At 38.1% G+C, this 26,310-nt stretch overlaps 1 protein-coding gene across 10 annotated transcripts in view; it reads right to left on the minus strand.

Annotated features, from left to right (window-relative positions):
- HUWE1 (HECT, UBA and WWE domain containing E3 ubiquitin protein ligase 1) overlaps positions 1–26,310 on the minus strand; it is a 143,581-nt gene that overhangs the window by 105,427 nt on the left and 11,844 nt on the right. For 8 of the 10 annotated variants that reach the window (XM_079910200.1, XM_079910204.1, XM_079910199.1 and 5 more), the window contains exons 3-6: positions 11,231–11,299; positions 6,993–7,091; positions 6,084–6,290; positions 4,269–4,421 (exon numbers count right to left, since the gene is read on the minus strand). In XM_079910200.1, coding sequence (XP_079766326.1) covers positions 4,269–4,421; positions 6,084–6,290; positions 6,993–7,091; positions 11,231–11,275 — 504 coding nt within the window. In that variant the 5' untranslated portion in view covers positions 11,276–11,299. Of the gene's footprint in view, positions 1–4,268; positions 4,422–6,083; positions 6,291–6,992; positions 7,092–11,230; positions 11,300–11,599; positions 12,833–12,857; positions 18,157–26,310 lie in introns of those variants that run through there. The other 2 variants (XM_079910203.1, XM_079910202.1) reach the window with 2 other exon arrangements.

Below are 26,310 nucleotides of genomic sequence, written 5' to 3' on the forward strand. Positions count from 1 at the left end.
ACAACAGAAAGAAATTAGAAATCCGTAACAGAAGGAAATCTGGAAAATTCACGAACACATGGAAATTAAACAATATACTGTTAACAACCAATGGGTAAAAGAAGAAATCAAAAGGGAAATTAGAAAATTCCTTAAGATGAATGAAAATGAAAACACTTCATATCAAAACTTATGGGATACATTTATGGGATAAAGCAGTGCTTAGAGGGAAATTTACAGCTGTTAATTGCCTACAACATTTAAAAAAGAAAGATCTCAAATCAGTAACCTAACAGTCTACCTTAAGGAACTAGAAAAACAGCAGCAAACTAAACCCAAAGCAAACATAAAGAAGGAAATAGTAAAACTGGAGCAGAGATAAATGAAACAAAATAGAAAAACAGAATCAGCAAAACCAAATTTGTTTCTTTGAAGATATCAACAAAAATAGACAAACCTTTAGCTACACTGACCAAAAAAAAAGTATGTTCTTGCTCTCTCAAGCTTGTTCTTTTAAAATATACATATAGGGCTTCCCTGGTGGTGCAGTGGTTGAGACTCTGCCTGCCAATGCAGGGGACACGGGTTCGAGCCCTGGTCTGGGAAGATCCCACATGCCGCGGAGCAACTAGGTCCGTGAGCCACAACTACTGAGCCTGCGCGTCTGGAGCCTGTGCTCCGCAACAAGAGAGGCCGCGATAGTGAGAGGCCCGCGCACCGCGATGAAGAGTGGCCTCCGCTTGCCGCAACTAGAGAAAGCCCTCACACAGAAACGAGGACCCAACACAGCCAAAAAGTAAATTAATTAATTAAAAAAAAACTATTAAAATATACATATAGGAGGAACCAGTGAAAAGGGAAAGATTTAAGACAGCTATTCTGTTCATCTTCAATAACGACCAGAACAAGTTACTTGATTTCTCTGATCTTTACCTCAAAATTGAGCCTATGCACAGGGGCATACCTTATTTTACTGTGCTTTGCAGATACTGCTTTTTTAACTGAAGGTTTGTGGCAACCCTGCATTGAGCAAGTCTACTGGTTTTTTCATTTTTCCAACAGCATTTGCTCACTTCATGTCACTGTGTCACATTTTGGTAATTCTTGCAATATTTCAAACCTTTTCATCATTATTATATTTGTTATGATGATCTGTGATCAGTGATCATTGTTATTACTATTGTCATTATTTTGGGGTGCCATGAACCATGCCCATACAAGATGGCAAATTTAATGGAAAAAAAAAATGTGTTCTGACTGCTCCACTGACTGGCTGTTCTACCATCTCTCTCCCTCTCCTCAGGCCTCTCTGTTCCCTGAGACACAATAATACTGAAATTAGGCCAATTAATAAACTTACAAGGGCCTCTAAGTATTCAAGTAAAAGGAACAGTTAGTTGCACATCTCTCACTTTGTATCAAAAGCTAAAAATGATTAAGCTTAGTGATTCTTACACATTGGATCCATTTCTGGAAATTTTCCACTGTTATTACCACACTATTTTAATTACTTTTAGCTTTATAAAAAAAGTTAATACCCAATAGGAAGAGTACTTCCTCATTTCATTTTCAATATTTTCTTGGCTATTCCCAGGACTTCCAGTGAAGAAACATGGAATTTGCTGAAAACTGTGAGGACAAGGGATATATAAATACTTGATGCCACATAGGGGTGACAGGTAAGTCAAACCAAGGATCTGAATTTGCAAGGCAGAATAAGCTCGAAAGGCTATGTATCTCCACAATTATTTTCCTTTTGTTTCTTCTGTTGTCACAACTAACTGTTTTTTAGAATAGTTCAACTATTACTGTCACCACTAAATCTATCTTTTGTAATCTAATAAAAATCAAGTGCCTACGATAAGAAAGTTGTGGTAAGCTGGGATCCTTAAAAGACCATGTCAAGCCAAACTTGATTCATGAAAGTCTGTGATGTTGTGACATTTCTGAGATATTACCATTATTAAATACAAAGAAACATTTCTTACAAAATTATGTAAAGTTAATATGGGAAAACACTGATGCTAGTATGTTAAGTAAATAAAGTAGGATATCAAGTTACATATACTATATGCATTCAGCTATGTAAATATGCATAAAGACTAAGAAAATGTACCAAAATGTGAAGAGTAGACACATAATTATGATAAATTTTCTTCTGTACATTTCCAAAATTTTTAAATACTAAGCACATATTTTTATTATGTTTGTTTTGCAGCCAACAAGATAAACCTATGGAATGTTTAAGATTCAAGGGTACTTATTAGTTAGTACTAAGAATAACTAGTTCTTTGTCCTTTTAATTATGCCCCTATATCACTTTCTCAACTACTATGTGAGCTTTTTAAAGAAAAGAACATGTTTTATACTATATCCAGCACAGGATTAGCCATATACTTCTTGAATGTTATCAAGTGGAAGAGTTGGGTGTGGATTCAAGGAGCTGGGTCTCAGGCTGACACCCAGGTTTGGAACATAAACCATGCTTAATCAACTCTACAAACAGCAGTTATCACATTTTACACTTTATCAGGGGCTAAAAGCCCATGGGCTTTTCCTAAAAATAATATAACTTCGGAATCTCATCGTCCTCACCTACTCCACAGTTACCATATGATCCTGGCAATTAAGTAGACACCCAATAAATAACATTTATATCAACCATGTCATATTTGACACCATCTCACTAGATGGGATTTGCTCAAGAATGGGTATGTATTCAGGTATCAGGGAAAAGGTCTAGATGCCTTTGAGACGGAACTGTAAGAATCTGGTAAGATTTTGTAACTTTGCCCAATAGGATAGATTAAACCAATGGTTCTCAAAGTATGATCTCTGGACCAGCAGCCTCAACATCCCCTGGAAACTTATTAGCAATGCACATTACTGGGCTCTGCCCTAGGCCTACTGAATCAGAAATGGGGGTTGCAGGAATTGAGGTAAAGGGGTATGAGCAGACAGGGGAGGGAGACTAATCTATGCTTTAATAAATCGACTCTTTCTCATGCATGCTCGAGTTTGAGAACCAGTGTACCCAGACCCTCACAAAAATCAACCAACTGGCTTTTAACTGATTCAAGTCTTCCTGGAGAACTTCTGCTACATTTGCAGTTCACTAATATCTGTGCATAGTCACAACTGGCTCACATCACTGGGTTAACTGAGTCACTAAAAAACTATCGTGAGAAAATGGTTAAAAATAATCTTGGGGCTTCCCTGGTGGGCGCAGTGGTTGAGAGTCCGCCTGCTGATGCAGGGGACACGGGTTCATGCCCCGGTCCGAGAAGATCCCACATGCTGCGGAGAGGCTAGGCCTGTGAGCCATGGCTGCTGAGCCTGCACGTCCGGAGCCTGTGCTCCGCAACGGGAGAGGCCACAACAGTGAGAGGCCCGTGTACCGCCAAAAAAAAAAAAAAAAAAAATCTTGTATTTGCAAATCCAAGAAAATATGCTCAAATTCTAAGGGAGGCTCCATCTGGATGAATAACAGGTGATTAACATTCTCTTTATACTTTCCTATACATCCTAGAATTTTTGCAATACATGTTACACTTATAATCACACAAAAATGATTTTAAAGTAACCATGCACCTAACAATAGCCTGAAACTTGAGTTGTATGACTTGTGAGGTAACCATTTATTATTCAGCTTTTAAAAAGTTAGCCCTACCAACTTTCTTCCAAGAAAGCTTTCTAGCAATGGCTACCTCTCTCAAACCTGAGTATGCATTATCAGTTTGCCTCTACAAACACTGGACAATAGTTTGACTAAGCTGAATTTAACATGAGCTTTTTTGCCTTCAATTAACAATCATTACCACCACAGACCAATTACTGAGCACAGCACTAAGAACCCTACATTTTATTTTATTCTGAAAATACTCTTAAGGTAGATATAACTAAATTCTCAGATGAGAAAACTGCTATCAGAGCTAATAAGGTAGGCCAGGACTCAAAATCCAGATCTTTTATTGCAGCTAATATTTCCCTCCAAGTAGAATCGGATTCTAAACTTTCTTTCCAGAAGAGAAGTGGCCATTTTTGAACAAAGAGAGATTCTCTTTGTGAGCAGAGATTCATGAAATCCCTCAAAATTACTTCATAAAATTGAGAATACTTCCTAGGATTTGGGGGTAACTTAGTTAAATGGGCCCCAATAGTTCTACTCAATTAGGCCAGTAAAGTTAACTTACGGATTCCTATTCATTTTGACACTGCAAGAAACACCTGTGAAAAGGAATAACAGGGTCCAACTTCTGTGTCCTTCCAACTCTTCACCCATGACTCACCTCTGCCAAATGCTGCAGCCGGGTTAGCAGTGGGGTTCTCTTGTCAGATCCAAGGCGTGTGATATAATTTGATCTTTTGCTAAATACGTACAGAAGGTTGAGGACTGCCAGCACCACTTGCATATCAGAAGAAGCCAATAAAGTTGTCAAATGCTACAGGGGACAAAAATGGGGGGGGGGCAAGTTCATGGTATCAGGCATACAAGACCTTGAAAACTTGAAATGCCATGGATTTATAAAGCTATCAAGAAGTTTAACAATACAAAAAAAATTTATAAATATCTGAGCACCTACAACATGTAACCTTATGCCCAAGCAGCTTACAATCTGGCAGCAAGCCAGAAAGTCCAATTTAAGTTAAAAAAATGTGAACAGTTCAAAATTACATAGGTGTCTCCACAGGAAGAAACAGATTACAAAAGAGACAAATGTAATATATTCTAATACATAGCAGAACTCAAGAACATTAAGTTTCCAACTAGACTAAAAGTATAGACTAAGATAATTTTATGCTCCTTCTGTATCCTTTACAACAAATACAAAATTGGAATTAATTAAAACACAGGGCTCTTCATATAGAAACTAAAAATAACAACAGCTGGTGGCACCTTTGACTGTTACAATACAGTGTATGTAACAATAACCCAAGAGTAACTATTTTTGCTTTTTAATACAATCAAAATTCACCAATATATTGAAACATTTGATTAGTGTTAAAATCAGTATGTAATTTAGCTGGAAATGAACCAAAGTATTTCTGGTTGCTAATTATCCACAGAAGGCTATGGATTTCCTTTTGCAGCTTATCTATTTCATCTTCAACAGACTGCTTAGCCATCCCCTACTTAAAACTTTAGGCATTAGGTCTTTAATTCAGTTATTCCACTTCTCTTCTTAAACCATTTACTTTCTGTTTGTTCTGATTCTGTTTCTTTAATGAAGACTTAGGAAAAGTAACACATAACAACAGGGCACTAAATCAAGTGATAAAAACTCTAAAGTTAGGCTAAAGGAAGAGAGTTTCTTCTTATACTGATTTTTGACCAATTCAAAAGTTCACTAATTCCTGTGCCCACTTTACTTTTTAAGAATACATAGCATGAAGCAAGAGAGAGGCATGGACATATATACACTACCAAACGTAAGGTAGATAGCTAGTGGGAAGCAGTCGCATAGCGCAGGGAGATCAGCTCGGTGCTTTGTGACTGCCTGGAGGGGTGGGATAGGGAGGGTGGGAGGGAGGGAGACACAGGAGGGAAGAGATGTGGGAACGTATGTATATGTATAACTGATTCACTTTGTTATAAAGCAGAAACTAACACACCATTGTAGAACAATTATACCCCAATAAAGATGTTAAAAAAAAACAGAATACATAGCATGCTATTAATATACATTTTGGGGAGGGGGAGAAGAAATTAAAAAGCACACTAAAAGAAAAGCAGTAAGTGCAGTAATGTGTCAAGGAAATCAAATTATGTCTAATATTTTAAAAGTAATTTGGGGCTGCTCTGATAACCTGGGACCAAGATCAATTCCTGTAAATTCCCAAGAATACATCAATACATGTATTACATTCTCATTAATTCCTTAAATCTTAAAAGGCAAGGGGAAGGTGACAATAAAGAACCTTCCCATCAACCCTGTGAAGGGTATCTTTAGCCAAGAAACATCCTACCATTGTCTTTGACATTGAAAACCCCAGAACTCCATAATGAAAAGGAAAGAATCATCAGAAAGAAAGAACAATTTCCTTATTCTGGACGTGAACAATTCTAGTTAAGAACAGATCACATAGGCTTGAACCTCTCCTACCTCTATGGAACTATACAGATGCCGGGAAAAGCTGTACTCAATGAGCAAGGCTGTGAAGTTCAACACAGCCAAGAGAAGCATCTTCAGTTGTTCTCTTTCTGGCCTATCACACACAAGCATCCATGACATATTCTCCACTGTCTGTCCAGCGTCTGCCAGAATTCCATCAAAGCGGTCCAACAGATCCACCCAGTGATATAACTCGCACTGGAGAGGGGAAGAGAAAGAGGAAGATATAAGAATAAGGTAAGGCTTCCCTGGTGGCGCAGTGGTTGAGAGTCCGCCTGCCGGTGCAGGGGACACGGGTTCATGCCCCGGTCCGGGAGGATTCCACATGCCGCGGAGCGGCTGGGCCCGTGAGCCATGGCCGCTGAGCCTGCGTGTCTGGAGCCTGTGCTCCGCAATGTGAGAGGCCACAACAGTGAGAGGCCTGCGTACCGCAAAAAACAAAAAACAAAAAACATACATGTGCTAACACCGGGAGACACCACAAAACTCCTACAGCTAGGTCTTCAAAAGGAGAATTCTGGCTACCTCTGAGGTCTAAAAACACAAGGACTTTCCCTGCCAGAATCCACTTTATCTGAAGTGCTCATTTTTAGAGTTATCTAAAGAAGAGTCTTTTAAGCTAAGAGTAAAAATCCTGAGACTATCTCAAACTCATATTGTCAGTCAAACTAAAGGAATTTTGTGGTTGAGATTCTTTATCATCACCTGTATAAACATTCTTCATCCTTGACTAGCAAAATTTTCCTTTTACATTTCTTTCAAAATTTCCTTGGCAACCATTCACAGGCTAAAAATTACTGGTCTAGAGCTGTGCCAGACACACACTAGATGCTTATTAAGTAATTGCTGAATGAGGCTACCTCATTTTGGTTTCTCTTTTGGGAGTATGGGTTTACATACCTTTCCAATGTTCCATGTTTTGATCTGCTGCAGTTCCAAGAGGAGTTGCTCATCATTACAAACTTTGAGTTTGTCTATTAAGGCTCTGCAGTCTGCAGGCTGAGAAAAACAAACAGGTATTCACAAAAGGGTGTTTTGGAGTATGAGGGAGACACAACAAGGAAGAATAGGAAAAAAAACCCTTATGTCAACACACTCAATGATTTAACTTTTGATAGAACGCACTACTTAAGTGGAAATTTGCCAGATGATCACTTGAGATTAATACAGAAATCTGTATTAATTAAATGAATCTGTATAATTAAATGAAACAATCCATCTGTGTATTTTTTTAAAACCTGGATGAACCTGTAGATGTAGACAAACTACTTGGAAGTGTACAGACAACAGAAATAAAGGAAACAAGCTAAATATCAATAAAAACAAAATGAAGGAATCTGTATCATAGTCTGAAAGTTAACCAGAATGCCTGATAAGAAATGTTCAATTAGAGGAACACTGAGGAGCCCTAGTGAATTCACAAAGGTGAAGATTAGCACTAGCTATATTTTTCTGCAACATTAAACCGTCCAATTATAGGAGGCAAAGAATTTCTGAACTGTGTAAAACTAGGACTCCATTCTTACTTGGGGTTTCCATTTCCATATATTCCTGCTCTGTTTTACTGATGAAAGGGCCTGTTTGTCAGGTAACAAGGTGTGGATTCAGAGTTCATAGTAAGTTTCCAAAAGTGGAGCTGGTGGCGGGGGGGATAGAGACTGGGACAGAGATGCTGCTACTAATGGATGGCAGCTGGAAGTGATTACACTTGCTCTTTGACTCTGTAAAGCAGTATGGTATCCTAGGAATGGGCCTAGATTTGGAACCAACCAAATCTGGGTTCAGTTTTTCGCTTGATGTTTACAAAGTTGTTTGATCATGAGCAAATCCAACCTCTTAGCCAGTTTTCTTACCAGAAAAAAGACCTAAGAACCACCTTGGAAATGTGAAGCTCAAGTGTTTGCATAAAGCACTTATCTCACATAATAGGAGCTTAAATACTGAAAGACAGCTTACTGGTACAAAGAGCATGGACTTTAGAATTAGGTAGTTGGTAAGCTACCTCTTTGAAACTCAGCATCCTCTTCTGCAAAATGAACTTAACATGACCTATTTACCCAGCAATGTTGTGAGATTTAAACTAGGGGCATTTTCAGCAGCCAAAATGGAACGTGGAACAATAGGGGCTTAAGGGCAAATTTTTTTAAGCTAAGTCTGAAACCTTTTCTCTCTCTAAAGTAAGCATTATTAAGATCTATCTCAAATTTCTGTGGTAATTAAAGGCATGCAAAATTCTTGGCATAAAACCCTTCAACAAACCAGACCTGCACTTTTTCCTCCTCTCCTTGAAGTCATACAGGTTGAGGGAGAGGTAGTGAAGTAGTAGAAACAGATAACAAAGGAGTGTGAACCACCTGCTCATGCAGTTCACTTGTACCTTCTGGACCTACCTGGGCCTACTATCAAATATACCACTTCAATTTCTAATGGACTGCAACGATGCAGATCCAATTTTATGATTCTGTGGGTTAGATAACACCCAGTTCATGACAAACATTTGGGTCCTGTAATCATTTGGTATCTCATCATCAGGCATTCAGTCTTTATCAAGGTCCAGTAGCAAGCCAGAAGCTGCTTTTCTGCATGTCAGAATAGCTGTTGGCAGAGAATAGCACGGCCAAACTCTACCCCCTAGGTCTTAAGCTGTGATTCTCCTATTGGGGCTTGCCAGAGGCATCCCACAGCATCTTTGGCCGACACTTAAGTCAGACACCTGGATCTACTAGGCCATAATGTCCACGGAGTAGGGCAGCTTACATCATAGCCTGAACCTTCTGCAGTCTTCTCTAGATCCAAACACTACTATCACTTTAGAAGTTATCCAGTAAATGGATCAAAACAGCATGCCTAAATGTAATACATGCTGGCTCCAAAATCCAAAGAGGCACCCCATACACTGTTCCTCTTTCTTCATGGTGTGTGGTACAAGGCGCAAAAACATGTCTCTCACTTTAGAAGGGAAATTTTGACACTTCCCAGAGCTTTGAACCCCTAGAAAATTTCCTGACGTGGCAGGCCCTCAACCTTCAAAGGGCACTCTCTGGCACACATGCCTAAGGCATCTAAAGTGTTTGTGCTTTCTGTTCACAAGCCCCAGTTAGCATAACAGCATCAATTTAACGTACCAGCACCGCGTTGTTTTATCAGGAGTATCAAGATCCCTATGGACCTTGTAGTCTGCAGAAGGCACCAGGGACAAAAGTATATCTTTACCGTCTTGTCCCTGCTGCATAAATGCAAACTGAGTGTGATTTTCCTTACTCATGGTAGTGCAAAACAAAGCACTTGCCAGTTCAATGGCTGCATACCAACTGCCATGGTTTATATTGATTTGCTCCAATAAAGATGTCAAATCTAGGGAAAAAATCCTCTGCACAGCTGCCCATACATAAAGTGATCAATAAATATCTTTCTTGTGCAGTCACTATGGAAAACAGTATGAAGGTTCCTCAAAAAATTAAAAACAGAACTACCATATGATCTAGCAATTCCACTTCTGGGTATTCATCTAAAGAAAATGAAAACACTAACTTGAAAGGATATATGAACCCCCATGCTCACTGCAGCATTATTTATAATAGCCAATATATGGAAACACCCAAGTGTCCATTGATGAATGGATAAGAAGATGTGGTACATATATACAATGGAATACTATTCAGCCATAAAAAAAGAATGAAATCTTGTCATTTGTGACAATATGCATGAACCTTGAGGGCATTATGCTAACTGAAATAAGCCAGGAATCTGTACATAAGTGTGACTCCAACAACAAATCTCTAACAATCTACTAGGTAAAAGAAAAAGAAATTGAATTTCTCTGATTATCTACAAGGTTGAATTATCCTGGAAGTTAAATGACTTCAGGCAAGTTTTCTTTTTGCTCTTCAGTTTCCAAAAAATTTGAGTATGTTAACTGTCGAAAATTCTAGATGCCAAAACATATCAAAAACAAAATGAAAAGGAAATGAACAGGTATGTAAAATGAATATACTCAATATGTATGGCATATTCAATAAGAAACTGACGTTACAACGTCAAATACAAAATAAAACAGCATGAGCAGACAACTAATATAAGGCCAATAAATGTGGAAATATATGTATTAATGCATACAAATCAGAACAGTGAAATATTTTTTCTCCACCTATTAACAAAAATTTAAAAGATAATCTGCAATGCTGGAGAGGATGTACGAAGACAGCACTTCTCATATTCATTAGTATAACACTGAATGAAAAGGGCAGGAGAACTGCCCATGCAATACTGGAATAAATATCAATAGTGATACCCTTGGGTGATACTTGCCAGGTAGTTACAGTTTTTAAAAAGCCAAGTGGCTTGTATTTAGAAAATGAACCAACTAATTATGTGCCAGATACTTTGCTGAGCAGCTGCCTCACATCAAGGAGGGAGGAATTTTCAACCCCATTTTACAGCTGTGGAAACCAGGCAAGTTAACTCTCAGACACAAAAATCTAGTAAGATTCAAACCCATGTCTAATTCCAAAGCTTGTGCTCCTTGAACTACAGCACATGGGGTCTATGGGAGTGTCATAACAATACAATACTGTCTTAATTTCAGAATGCAGTTTAAGCAGGCCAATAGAATATTGGACAGAAGCTGGGATTTCTACTGCTGACAGAGGATCAACTGACATGGCCATCCAACACACAGGTTAATGTAGGTTAAGCTGAACTGTATGATTAAGAATCAGTAATAAAGAAAGCTAAAACACTGGCCTCACAAGAAATCTAGTGAGAAAGGTGTTACCATTTTAATTTTCTAGATAACAAAATTGAGAAAGATCCCGCAAATACAGACAGAATTTGAATCCATACTTGCTCTTTCCATTATACCATGCTGCCTTTCAATGCACAGAAAAAGCAGCCAGACAGCCTACTTCAGGTACATATAGCTATAAACTGTTTAGTGCTCACTCTCCACTGATCACTAGCTTATTCACCTTTTTAACCAAGGGAAGTTCAAAAGAAAATTTGACTGTTTCAAGACAAGTTGCTGTTTTACTGCACTGTGTGTGTATAAGTGATGATATATTTGGAAGATCAATATGAGTGAACTGACGGCAAAGATTTTTTTCTGAAATGAAAAAACAGGCAAACTTTTGGATACTTACAGCCTCAGTAGGTGTCTTTTTCAGTTTAGTCCTGTCTACTTTCATGTTTTCGATTTTCTGTTTTATGATCTGAAAAGAAATTCCCCAAAAAGTGAGACTTAAAGCTGCAAGCTTGAGCTCTACATGCTTGGACATAGACAATATAGAACAAAGAGCATGCAAAATGTTTAAAGTAAAATTGGAGTTATGATGCAGGCCAACTCAGAGGCACAGATACCAGGTAAGGAGTGGTAAACAATCTCTCCAAATAAAACTGGCCCACATTCAAGTTACACAAGCCTGTAACCAACTTAAGCCAAAATTAAAATGCCCCCCACCCTGACCTCTCAAACTCATACTTGAAAGTAAGAGTAAAATGTTTTAACACACCTCAGGATGGAAAAATTCACCATATCCTGCAGCTTTTTGGAAAACTCAGCAATTCCACTTCCGGGAATTTACCCAAAGAAAATCATAAGAATGTATATAAATATTTAATAACAAGAATCCATACTGCATGACCATGTATAACAGTGAAGAAGTGAAAAGGATCAAATATCCAAAATAGGGTTGGTTTAAAACAGACTATTACACAGCTGTTAAAAACACTGCACACAATTACATAACAGCAAAGCTGTTCCTGGTGAAATAAAAAGGTTACAAAACACATTAAATAGTATAAACCCATGTTTAAAGAAAACAGCTTAGAAGGGGTATGCATCAAAATGTTAATTTAATCTAACCAAAAGGATTATGTATGAATTGTTTTACCTGTGCTTTTCTGTATCTTTTACTGTTTTAACCCATAAAGACATATTATGTCATAAGAACAAAGGAAACAACATACTTTTATTTTTTTCATTAGAAAATAAGGTATAAGATTCCCACTAGAAATATCCTGAGCACAGAACACAATCATTTTACTAAGGCCCATCAAGATGCTCCGGCCAAGGCACAGGAAGAAATAAAGGTTTCCTCCATTAGCAACTAGCACATATGCAAAGGAAGAGGTGAACTGCAGGGCTCTTTACCTATAATAATGTATTTGCTATACAGTAGTCACTGGGGGTCAATGTCCCTCCTCCAAGAAGGCTGGCATAATATAAAGCTGACCAAGCACAAGTATAAATTTTAGGCAGCTTTTGGTCTAGAGTTAGTCCAACATGCTCGGTATTTTGGAAATAACATGTATTTGTCTGTATGGCTGGCATCCATTCAACCAATGGGCATTCAGAAAGAGTTGGTACGAAATCCAGAGTATACTCTAAAATGTTGCTGTAGGGATCATTCCTGAAGAAAAAAAGATGTTTCCCCTCTAAAGTTCACATTTAAGGTATGTGATTCCAGATTACTTTTTAAAAGAATTACCTCAGCATCTAAGAGAAAATAAGCAAGATGCCTTCTGCCAACAACTTCCAAATATCTAAAATGAGGCCAACAGGATCCTGGCAACAATTTGATACATGTAGTGGAAACTATAAGTGAGCTACTTGTACACTTACTCTCAGGTTTGCTTTGTCTCACAAAACCTCACACCAATTACTTAGAGCAAGTGACTGTCACATCATTGTGGCTGTAGTCATTTGTGGAAGGCTATTACATTGCCTCAGCTACAGGAAGTAGCAGTTAGCCCCAACACCATACAAACCGAATCACTGAATTCTCTCCCTCCAAAATTAGGAGCAAAGAAGGTCTGCTCTCTCCAGTTTCATTCAACACAGTGTTGGAAGTTCTAGCCACTGAAATAAGGTAAAAAAAGGGAAGTAACAGGTATACAGATCAGAAAGAAAGAAAACTGTCCTTATTTGCAGGTAACAAAGGATTATCTAAGTATAAAATCCCAAGGAGTCTACAAAAAACTCCGCAGAACTAACAAGTGATCTCAGCAAAGTTGTAGGATACAAGGTAAACATACACAGATCAATCATATTTCTGTATACTGGCAATGGACATGTGGACTCAAAACTTTACAACACCGCTCATAATTGCTCAAAAAAAAATTGAAATACTTAGGCGTAAAAATAACAAAGCATGTACAGGCCTTGTATGCTAAAAACCACAATATGTTGATTTAGAAAATCAAGACCTAAAAATATGAAGTGATACACTATGTTCATGGACTAAGAAGACTCATATTAAAGACAATGGAACTACAATAGCTCAAACAATTTTGAAAAAGGAGAGGGAATCATTCTATCCAATTTTAAGACACACACACACACACACACACACACACACACAGAGCTACAGTAGTCAAGACTGTATACACAGTAATAGAGGAGGGATAGACACATATGCCAATGGACCAGAATAGAGAACCAAGAAATAGACCCACACAAATATGCCCAACTGATTTTTGACAAAGGTGAAAAAGCAAGACAATCAAAGGATATTTTTATCAACAAATGGTGCCAGACCAAGTAGACATCTATAGGCGAAAAGATGAACTCTGACCTCAGTCTCATATTTTATATAAAAATTAACTCAAAATGGATCATGTGGCAAGGATGTGCAGAAAAGGGAACTCTTGTGCACTGCTGGTGGGAATGTAAATTGGTGCAGCCACTATGGAAAACAGTAAGGAGGTTCCTCAAAAGATTAAATATATGATCCATCAATTCCACTTCTGGATATTTATCCAAAGGTAATGAAAAAAACTAACTTGAAAAGATATATGCACTCCCATGTTTACTGCAGCATTATTTAAAATAGCTAAGACATGGAAGCAACCTAAGTGTCCACTGATGGATGAATAGAGAAAATGTGGCTGTAGACAGATAAAATGTACACCACATTTTATGTTTTTATATATATTAAAGATATATAAAATGTAATATTATTCAGTCTTACAGAAAAGAAGGAAATCTTGTCATCTGCGATAACATGAATGGACCTTGAGGGCATTATGCTAAGCGAAATAAGCCAAACAGAGAAAAGACAAATTCTGTATGATCTCACTTATATGTGGAATCTCAAACAAACAAAACCCTCAAAAACCAAAAATACAAAACTTATAGATACATGAAACAGATTGGTGTTTGCCAGAGGCAGGGGCTGGGGGGTGGGGTGGGTGAAACAGATGAAGGTAGTCAAAAGGCACAAACTTCCAGTTATAAAACAAAGAAGTCATGAGGATATAACGTGCAGCATGATGACTATAGTTAATACTGTATTATATGTTTGAAAGTTGCTAAGAGCAGACCTTAAGAGTTCTTATCACAAGAAAAAAATTGTTACTATGGTGATGGGTGTTAACTAGACTTATTGTGATCATTTCACAATATATACAAATATGGAATCATTATGTTGTATACCTGAAACTAATATAATGTTAAACGCCAATTACATCTCAAAAAAGAAAAAAAAAGGATGATGGACTTAAATGTAAAACTATAAAATCTACTCGGAGAAAATATTTGCAAACCATACATACTATCTAGAATATATAAAGAACTCTTAAAACCCAACAATAAAAAAAAAATCCTCCAGACCAAGAGCACAGACTAAAACTTGTGCAAATAACCAACTCACAACGATTTTACTGGTTTAAAAAAATGTAGATGAAGTCACTGGCAAATCTTCACACAAATATGTATCTCACTTTAACTAAAGCTATTTTGACTTATTCTGTACCATTCAAGGGTCTGGGTTGACAACAATAGACTCTGGCTAACTAAAGCAAAAATGTGATTTACTGGAAGGGTAACTGATAGCTCACGCAATCAATAGGAAAGCTTAGAGATCCACATTCAGAAAACAGACAGAACCAAGGAAGCTAGGCATCCTGGAACTACAGCCAAAGACCTCCCACAGACACAGCTTAGTTGGGGGTGCCTATGCTGCCAACACCGGACTCTGGATGCCTAGAAGCTACTGCTGGTGGCAGTATGATTTCTAAATGGTCTCAGGTATTTGCATCAGTGGCTCTAGATGCACTGTCCCAAGTGTGAGCATCTGATTGGTCAAGCTGAGGTCCCATGCCTATGCTCTAGCTGTCAAGGTTCTGGGAGAGCAAGTGCATTTGGCTTTTTCAGTTTCCACATTGTTCAGGTTCCAAATTTTTCATAAACAGATTCAGATGATAGACACCCAAATAAAAAAAAACAAGCCAAAACAAATGAATGATCAAGCACACGTTCCCATAACAAGTACAATGTTAACCTGGCCTCTATAATTTTGTTGCAAGAAATACCTGTAGTTTAAAAAAGAAAGATATCACTGCCTGATATCAATTAGGAAGATATGTGAGACATCAATTAAGAAAATTCAAGTCTTTTTTGTTCCTGTTCTATTTCTAAGCTGGTTTCACAGAAGGAAGGGAGAATACTTTTTGATTGCCCACTACAAACCAGATAATACTTAGGCTAGTGTTTCTCAAAGCATTCTAGAGCATCTTGCTCCATGAAGACTAGGTTCCAGTAATTTAGGAAATGTTACAAATTTCTCTTCCTTTAGGACAGTCACATGGCTGACTGACATTACTAACAGCTCCAAGAAATCCCGGGTAAAGGAAACTTAATAGGACACAGAAACATTTTCCCTCCAGGTGGCATCTACTGAGAGTCCAATTTAAGAATCCCAAAGAATACACTTTGAGACATGCTGCTCAGGGGCCTCATATTTGTCTTTCCTACAATCCTCACCATTCAAGCCAAGTTCTTTCCCCATTTACAGATAGAAAACTGAGGCTCAGAGAAATTCAGAACCTTGCCTGGTTAGTGAATGTTGGCTCCAAGATCTAAATCCAGGCCCTTCTGACTCCCAAGTCCATGCTTCAATAACATGCTGTTCACTTTATTTACTAGTTTTACAACAATAAATGCTTGCAGATGAAAATACAAATTTGTGATAAATTCCTCTACACTGTTGGATCCTATTGTTCAAAAAAAATATTGTAAGAGAGGAAGCTGGGACACAAGGTGAAAAGCTGAGATATTATCAATCTCACTAATGATGGAACAGTAACTAGAGAATGAGTTCTACCTAATGCTTAGAAGTTAAACAGATGAAAATCCCATTACATAAACAAGTCTCTAACAAAAAGAAGTTAATTCTAAACAAATCCCTGGAAATAGCCTACTGCCTTTGTTGGGTCAGACCAGAACTCTGTGCACCAAACAATCTCTACACATAATAAATATTTCTTCCTAAACTCAGGTTAGAAAGATCAACTTTCAGAAAACTAATGAATTATTATGGATCACCATCTGTAGCGATTACCATTACACTTAAATACTTCCATTTAATTAACCATTTCTTTTTTCACTCCTTCATTCCCCCCAACTTCACTTATCTTTGAAGTTGGAATCTTGGTTTTATAGGGTTTACATCAAGACAAGAGGGTACAATTAAAATACACTGAGGGAAGTCACTCTTTAAAGGGTAACTCACTCTGTAGTAATCACCTCCGGTTGATCAAATTTAGAATGACTTTCAATATTGAAATTAGCTTAAGGGCAGAGGACATCTATAGTTCCAAATCTGGGTCAACAGCAGTTGAGTACAGTGGTGGACTAGCCTTACTATTCAAAGTATGGTTGAAGGATCAGCGGCACTGATATCACCTGGGAGTTATTAAAAATGCAAAATCTCAGGCCCCACCCAGATGTGAAGAATCAATCTGTATTTTAATAAGATCATATATTAAAGTTTGAGAAGCACCAGATTATAACACAGGCTCCAAACCAGGAAACCCAGGTTAGAATCCCTGCTATTATCAACTTACTCACTGTATGAGCATGGACAAATCAGCGTATGTGCACTTCTGTTTTCTCAACTGTGAAATATGGATAATGGATCTCCCCACTTCCATACTCACTTTCATCCAATCCATTCTCCAGACAGCAAAAGTAATCTTCTTAAAACATATATCAGCTCACGTTACTTCCTTGCTTAAAACCTTTCAACATTTTCCCTACAATTATTTCCAAATTCTAACCATGACCCAGAGGGCCCTGGCATGATTTGGCTCCTGGAACTCTCTCCAATCTCCTCTCTGCACAACCACATTAGTCTTTCCGTTTAGTTTCTGGAACACTCTAAATTGTTTCTGGCCTCTAGACCGTTACAGGTGCTATTCCTACTGGAATGCTTCTGCTCCACACTCATTCTTCCCACACCTAGTTCTATTTGATAAGTTGACTTTAAACTAAGACCCAAAGCGGCTTCCCAAGGCAACCTGCCTAAAGCTGTCTGTTACTTTTTTTAATGATAGTAACCCTACTTGTTTCTCTCATTGCAAGTATCAATTAGTGTAACTGGTTTGATTTTCTACAGTGTTAAGCTCTCAGCATCTAGCACAGCATCTTCCATGTGATAGATATGCAAATATTTATAGAATTGAGTTCAGGAAAGAAGTATGCACTGACAAAAAAAATCTGTGATTGTAAGCATACAGACAGTACTTGAAGCCATGGGAGGAGAATCCAGCAAAGGAGAGGCTGGTGAGGTAGAAGCAAAACTAGTTCATCACGGCATCATGAAAGACACAAGATTGCAACGCTGATCAACTGGGTCAAATGTCAAAATGAGGTATGTCCAGGAAAATGTCCATTGAAATTGGGACTAGAGATAACTTGACAAGCATTAGTTCCAGTGGCGTGGTTGGAAAGGAAGTCAAACTGGAATGAGTCAAGGAATCAATAGGAAGTGCGGCAATATAGATGGCATGTGTAGAACACTCTTGAAAAGGCTGATTGTAAATACAAGCAGAAAATTATGGGGTCTCACTGAAAGGCAGAGGGGTAAGGGAGAGGAAAAGGAGATAATGGAAAGAAAATCCCTAAGAAAGCTGAGGGTAGGGGACTATTTAGAATCTCACTATTTCACCTTAACATAGTGAACACTTACGTGGGTTTTCAACAGCAGAAATAGTACTAACCAGAATTAGGACAATCCTCTTCTTAATCTCTTAAAACTTGACTGAGTGTCCCTCCTACAAGCTCACACTATACCCTGTACCTATCACTCCCTGACATTAATGAGAAAATGTATGCCACAGGGTGAGGAAGAAAACCAACCAACCAACCAACCAACCAACCAACCAACCTTGGGAAGGGAAGAAATATACAACATTATCAGTGGTTGCCTCTAGGTGGCAGGATAACACAGTTTCATTTATGCTTCATGCTTTTCCGAGCCTTCCAAATTTTCTATAATCATGTATCCATTTATAATGAGAATTTTTCTTTTGTACAATTTTTCTTAAGGTAGAAAACAGTGGCCCCTGAGCCAAAGGGCATGCATCAAATTAAGAAAAATATTCTCTAAACAAATGTCTTGGATTGGCTGCTGTTGGCTCTTGGAGCCTCTTTCCTATACCTCTTGCTGGTTAATCCTGAAGTATGGCACACAGCAAGCATTCAGTATTTATTGATTTGGTTTATTATTGGTAGGTTAAGAAATGCTGCACACACGTATAGGAGTGTGGATGAATCAGAGTCAGCCTACCCATGGGAATGTCTGCTCCATGAAGGCATTTTCCCTATTTGTTTTGTTCACAGCTTAGCTGTACACTAAGCTCCTACAGGAAACAATAAATATTGGCTAATTAAATGAAAAACAAAAAGAACAAAACAAAAATCAGCCTAAAATTCCCACTGAAATCATGGAAAAGCATTATGGTGGTTTTAAAGTAATGCTTTAGAGAATACTAAACTCCAACGTCCTACAAAGCAAAATACTTAATTATATTTGCCTTTTGCCTCTCTGCAGTCTCTGAAAGTAAATTCGGGTGAGAAATGCCCAGACCGTCCATCATGTCAGGAAACAGCAAGCTGAATCTTGAAACCCAGCCTGCTATTGACCATTTGATTAGAGACAGAGACATCACACTGACTGATTTGTAAAAGTGGACAAGGGGACACCACCTGATTATCAGGCCTTTCCATCCAGTCTAGTTTCTGATTATTTACATTAATACCCACCAAATATTCTGAGAACCCATTTATCACCATAATTACAACAGATAACATTTACTGACCACCTATTATGTATTATCTCTAATCCTTATAACACCTTGGAGATGAAGATCATTCCTGGTTTACTGAGGCCAAGAGTAGCCACATACCCAGTAAGTGGTAGAACCTAGATTCAAACCAAATTTGCTCCACAACTCTGCAGTACACAAAATGTATGCACAGTCCACCCCGCTACACCCCTCCTACAGACACCGATATCCCTGTCCCTGGCCACATAAAATATGACCCTGAGAACTGCTGACCTAGATTTTATTGGACATTTGATAGTAAGATGTAATAATAAAGCAAATGAGGTATAGCCTTTACTCACCCAAGACAAATCTGGAAATTATCTGCAGAAATACGTCGACAGGGTCTCTCCCTCAAAATCTGAAAACACTATACCTCAGATAAGTTTTCATGCTTGCTCTTGGTGCTTTTCTGCACTGCAGTATACTCAAAATAAGGGCAGGGATACCGAGGAGGAAGAATCTGAAACCTCCAACACTGACTTTGGAGGTGAGAATAGCATCACCTCCAATGACTGAGAAGTCATCCCCTACACGTCCTCTACCCTACAGTCCTGGGAAGCTGCAGATCCAGGAGTTATCCTTCTGGTCATTACTCCCAATTACTTAGAGAGAGAAACTGGCATCAAAAGAATTCAGGCAACAAATAGGGCTCACCAAAGTTGTAAATCAGTTTTGCCAGCAGAGAGGAAATGGCAGCATGCCAAGGAGACCTCCCTTCCTAGCATTCCTAAGAAAAAAAAATAAAAACGGCAATGCCTGTGTGAAAGTTATGCTTATTAAGGAGGAGAGGAAGAGACTCCTTGTCTACACATTTTAAATTGGTGCTCTGGAATAATCTTAGTCTACCCTTTAAGAATGCTCTGTCTCCCATCCCCATCTTTACTTGTGGCTGGATTTGGTGCAAAAGATCAATTGTAACAATGATGGATTATTCCCTATCTCATCACATCCAATTTCAAAGATGGAAGTACTTCTCAGTCTTGCCCACCTCTAACAGAAAATTAAGACATCAGCCTTTAAACTAATATGCTCTAGTGAACTGTCAACAACTTAACCACACAAAAGCCTGCCACTATCTAATAGATGATCTTCACTCAGAAGAGCCACAGGCAGCATTCAGTGAGTTCAGGAAAACACATCCATCAGAAGTCAATGCTAATTTTAAAATATCTTTAAAATAATTTACTTAAAAATTAAATCTGGAGTTCTCAACTCTAGCTTATTTTGAAAATGAAAAATGTCTGGCCATATAAATATCTGACTCAATAGATAAGAGGTGGGAACTTTTTTTTTCAAGCTGTGTAGGTGATTTGGCTGCACAGCCAGACTTGAGAGCCACTTTGTTATATATTGTTAATTATGCTTTGCCAATCTGTGATTCATTTAGGAATATGCTTAAAAATAATGGGGGAGGGAATGGGATATAAATAAGTATAGCCATGTGTTGACAACTGTTGAAGCTGGGTAACAGGTACATGGGGGTTCATTATACTGTTTGCAAACTTTTGTGTATGTTTGAAAATCTCATAAATTAGAAATATTTTAAATTAAGACTTTATCTTGCTAGATTCCCCCATTCCATCCTCCACATTGCTCCCAGAGCAATCTCCCTCAAACTCAAAATCTACCTACAACATCAAGTGTAAACTCCTTACCTAACCAGTATCCAAGACCTCTAGGACCTAGTGCCTGCTTACCTCTCTTACCAGGGCCATGACATTACATAATATTCCTCTTGGCTCCCCACGCTTTAACCATGTCAAGTTTTTACAGTTTCCCTACCATTCAAGACCTTTGATACCTTGACTCAGATTGTTCTCTCTGCTAAAATGGCTGCTCCCTGCATATATTCCCTAGAGCTCAGCTTAAATGTCACTTCCTCTGTCAAGCTTTTTCAGATATCCCCTCCCCCAGAGTAACACTGATCACTCTCTCCTTTGTGTCCCCACTGTATCCTGCACATACCCTCAATCAACACACCTCTCTTTATTTACATGTCAGTCTCCCCACTAGAGTGAGTTCTGCATGAGTGGGATTCTATTTATCTTTGCATTCCTGTTGCCAGCATAGGAACTATCACTTAGTAGATTAATAAATGAATGAATGACTACCCAGTGAATGTTTAAAAAAGCTAAAAATTCCAAATCACTTTAAACGCTTTTTTAAAGTGACATTTCAACTGAGAAAACCAATTTATACAACTCATTCAATCTTCATCTTTCATTCAACAAATAGTTATTAATATGCTACATGCAGGGCATTGTGATAGGTGCTATGAGATGGTCAGGTGTAAATCAGAGAAAAAGGAAGACTAGAAGCAATCGTAATATAAAAGCAACAAAAAGCCAGTACACAAAACATACAAATTACAGCTTCCTAGTGGTCAAAGCAAAGCTGGAAACACAACCAATTACAAAATCAACACACTACATAGGATAAATCCTTATGTAACACCAACCATAATCTTCTTGCTTTTTAAAAAAATTTGGATTTTTAGAGATTAAAGTTGCATAAAGCAGAGTACACCTTTAGCGAAAGTGAAACAATTTTAGCCCAGCTTTCACCTTTGGGCATAATGCTTTGGTCTAGGAAAAAAAATACACACACACACACACACACACACACACACACTAGGAAATATAAGCACAAACAACAGCAATTTGGACATCCTCTTAATGACACTTGGAGAAATCTTTAGATTTCTTTGTGTCCTATATTGAGGGAGCACCACAAAAATCCTAAATTCTATGGAAAATTTTCACCTATGTGGGTATTTTTCTGAGAAGATAGTTGATAGCTTTCATTGGCTTCTTAAAGAGATCTGTGACCTGAAAAACATTAGGAACTATCACCCCCAGAAATATCTCCAAGACACTGTGTGCTTAGCCACTACAGTGTTTTCACTTTCATTTATGAAACACAGGCGTACGGTATTTCCCTTAAAGCCACATGACAGGCCACTGTCAAATACAATAAAGACAGTACAGGAAACCAAAGAAACAGAATTCCAACCCTTGTGCATTATTCAGCTCCAATTCTCTCATGTCCCTAGGTTTATGAAGAAATATTCAGCATCTCTAAAATTAAACCTCCTCTATGTAAGGGGGAATTCTGTATTCTGGATAAAATACTCTAGTTCTGTATCCTGAAGACAGGTAGAAAAGGCACAATCCTTTCATAAAAAGGTTAGATTAAGTATATTTCTAAATAAAAGCTAGGTTTTAATGCCTTAAAATATTCTGACAAAAGATATATCTGTATGACGGGAAGAGAGAACTTAGTATTTATCTGCTACCATACATGAGGATTATTATTTTTTTAAATTTAAAAGTAGAAACTGAGGAATACTACTTGGAAGAAAGTAAAAGTGAAATAGAGGACAACAACAGAATGGAAAAGCCTGGGAGTCAAGCTGGGCTTAAATTCCACTTACTAGGTGTATAATCTCAGACAAGTTACTCCAAGTCAGTAACCTCTGTAAAATAAACAACACAGTCTATCTCATAGGATTGTGCCTGGCGAAGAGTAAGCCATATTATTATGTCTTATTTCTTTTAGCTCCAGATTAATCTAAGGGCAGCAATCTTATGCTGGGTATCTCTCTCTCTCACTCACACACACACACACACACACACACACACACACACGATCAAGAGCCAAAAAAAGCTGTTTTTTTCCCCAGCCTTTCTACATGTTATCTGCATATGAAGAACATAAAGTATTTATTAATCTCCAAACTGTCTGCCTTAATTACGGACATAAACTTAACTTTGATGACAAGATTAGGAAGCTCCAGGTCTCACTCTCAAGTTAGTTATAGTTCTCCAAAGGTTAGTCTACTAAATAATGTTCGGGCCATGCCACTTAAGAATCAAAAATTTTAAGTGTACCTCAACTATTCTGAGCTACTTTTAATGAATTTGGAAGGAACAAAGATTCTTTTACATGGTTAATAAGTTATTTATAGCAATTATCAACATGGCAGCAAACTCCTTTCAGAATTGAGAACAATTCCAACTTCACAGGTTTGTTACAAGGATCAAATTAGTTCACTGATAAGAAAGCTTTAAAACAAAGCCTTTAGAAAAAAAGATTATGTCCCAACATATAGACTAAACTGGCTCTGTTTGAGTAAATTTAAACACCACTACATACAGCCCGGCACACAGTCATTTCCAATGTTCTTTAAATAAACCAGACAATGTGAACAATCTGCTGCTTTAAAACATTTATAACTGAAAGGTGTTTGCTAAAACTGTAAGAATAGTATGCAAAGGCACTCTAGTTCCCTGACACGAACTGACTTTGTGACTTTAGGACAATCTGGGCCTCAAACATGTGTAAAATGGAAATATAATAAATAAGATCCCTTAAAACACTGTCTATAACACTATGCCTTCAGTTCAAGACAAATGTTAAAGGTATTAAACATGAACAACCTGAATTATTCTCAAAACCTATAGAGCAAAAAGTAACCAACCCAGTTTGCTACTTGGCCAAATTCCAACTTAAAAAAAAACTATTAAAAAATATTAGGGGCTTCCCTGATAGCGCAGTGTGTGAGAATCCGCCTGCCAGTGCAGGGGACACGGGTTCGAGTCCTGGGCCGGGAAGATCCCACGTGCCACGGAGCAACTAAGCCCATGCACCACAACTACTGAGCCTGCGCTCTAGAGCCTACGAGCCACAGCGACTGAGACCACATGCCACAACTACTGAAGCCCGCGTGCCTAGAGCCCAGGCTCCACAACGAGAAGCCACCACAATGAGAAGCCCGCGCACTGCAACGAAGAGCAGCCCGCGCTCGCTGCAGCTAAAGAAAGCCTGCACGCAGCAACGAAGACCCAACACAGCCAAAAATAAATAAATAATTTTTTTAAAAAAAAGTATTAGAAGGAGCTTCCCTGGTGGCGCAGTGGTTGAGAGTCCACCTGCTGATGCAGGGGACACGGGTTCGTGCCCTGGTCCGGGAGGATCCCACATGCCATGGAGCAGCTGGGCCCGTGAGCCATGGCCGCTGAGCCTGCGCGTCCGGAGCCTGTGCTCCGCAACGGGAGAGGCCGTGACAGTGAGAGGCCCGCGTACCGCAAAAATAAAAAAAAAAAAGTATTAGAAGATAAAACGCAGGGAATTATTCTTGTAATCTTGGCAAAGAAAAGATCTCCCAAGAAAGATGTGAAACCTAGAAACCATAAACAAAAGAATTTGACTACATAAAAATTCCAAACCATAGAAAATATCTGCAACAGGAAAAATAAAGGGTTAATATTTCTAATATACAAAGAACACCCAAAACTCACTAAGACAATCTTATTGAAAACCAAGTAAAAGGGAACTTGTAATTTGCAGAGGATATAAACGTTTGCTTATCCTTATTAGTAACTACAAAAATGCTAATCAAAACAAGGAGATGTGATTTCTCGCTCAACAGACTGGTTAAAATTAAAAGGACCAACTGTATCTTGTTTTGGCAAATGTAGGTGGAGAAAAGGACATTCACAAACACTTCGGTGGAAATGGCAATTCTATATAGCCTTTCTGGAGGTCATTTTGGCAGTACCTATCAAAAAATTAAATGGGTACCACCCTTTGATTCAGGATGAATTCTATTTCCAAGGCTCAACAACAGGGAATGATGAAATTATAGCAGATTCATGCTTTTGGGATGCAACGCAACCATTAAAAAGAATGGAGTCCAGCCATGTATTCTAATGTATAAAAATACGTATAGTACATAAATGGATAAGCATAGTATGTAAACGTTAAAGCTATAAAAGAATATGTACACATTGTTAACAGATATAAAAGGAGACCATCATTTGTGGGGGGGTACTAATTTTTAACTGAAATGTTTATTTTGTTTGAATCTTTTTTTTTAATAGCAAACGTCACTTTTATAATTTAAAACAGTTGAAAAGGAAGGGAAAAAAAGATGAGCTTAGAAAACATCACTTTAATTTGAAAGTTTTACAAGCAGGAAATTTAGTCACATCTATAGATTTATAGCATCCATAAATATGCATGAAAACATGCAACCAAATCAAATTGTCCCATGAAAGAGCTCCAAATTGACCTTATGTTGAAAAGTAATAACCATAGTCAAAAGGGCAAAGAAACTAAGCCTTCTTTGAACTTCTGACTTTCTCATTTACCTTTCTACTCCCTTAAATTTCCTCCATTTTTTGGGTTAACTTTCTTATAGGAAGGGGGCCACTTATTTTGCACTTCTATGGATGACACCTGCTGGCATATTTAGAAATACAGATAATAAATTCAGTTTCAAGGAAAGATACAGCATAGTGGAAACATACCAAACTAGATAACCTGGTTCAATGGCCAACTCCACCCCTAAGCAGCCATGTTACCTTGGGCAAGTCATTTCCCCAAAACCTGTGCCTATAAAATAAGGAGTTTGATGTAGACAATACCAAATATAAGGGTCTTATCCAGCTCTTCTGTTGGACATGGAGAAGACTACCGCCACTGGTAATTTGTTTTGCTAGAGGTAGATATGTGAATTCACCCATGCAGGCAGTCTGCCTTTACTTTTAAAAAGCAAAAATCTAAAATCCTCTATGTAAAAGGTTGTATTCAAGTGACATCTATACCTCTCCAGACTATACTTCCTTTTAAGGCTGGCCTCACCAAGACAGTTAAGGAAATTTGAGAAGCAGGGAACTGGAGCTCCAGATTAGGTCAACAGACTGCAAGGCACTCTAAGCTGGAGTAGTCAAGCTAGTCCCTGTAAAACATGGCAGCAGATATAGATACAAAGAGAGAGGCATCTATAACAATGATACTGGATATATCCAGGTTTATACTCTTCTCTTATACTAATGTATGTCCCTAGCTCCTTGTACTTAGAAACACTCAGAGAATGCTTGTTGAACTGAAGAGAAGTAAGATGTGAGAGGGAAAAAGAAGATATAATATTAACAACAATAACAACAAAACCAACAATGGTTTCCAGTTTATTGAGGCCTTACTATGTGCCATATGCTATATTTTATACAATATATGAAATGTTATAAGTGCTACTCAAGGGCTTCCCTGGTGGCACAGTGGTTAAGAATGTGCCTGCCAATGCAGGGGACATGGGTTCAAGTCTTGG

The sequence above is a fragment of the Stenella coeruleoalba genome (assembly GCF_951394435.1).
Source record: "Stenella coeruleoalba genome assembly, chromosome: X".
Taxonomy (NCBI): Eukaryota; Metazoa; Chordata; class Mammalia; order Artiodactyla; family Delphinidae; genus Stenella; species Stenella coeruleoalba.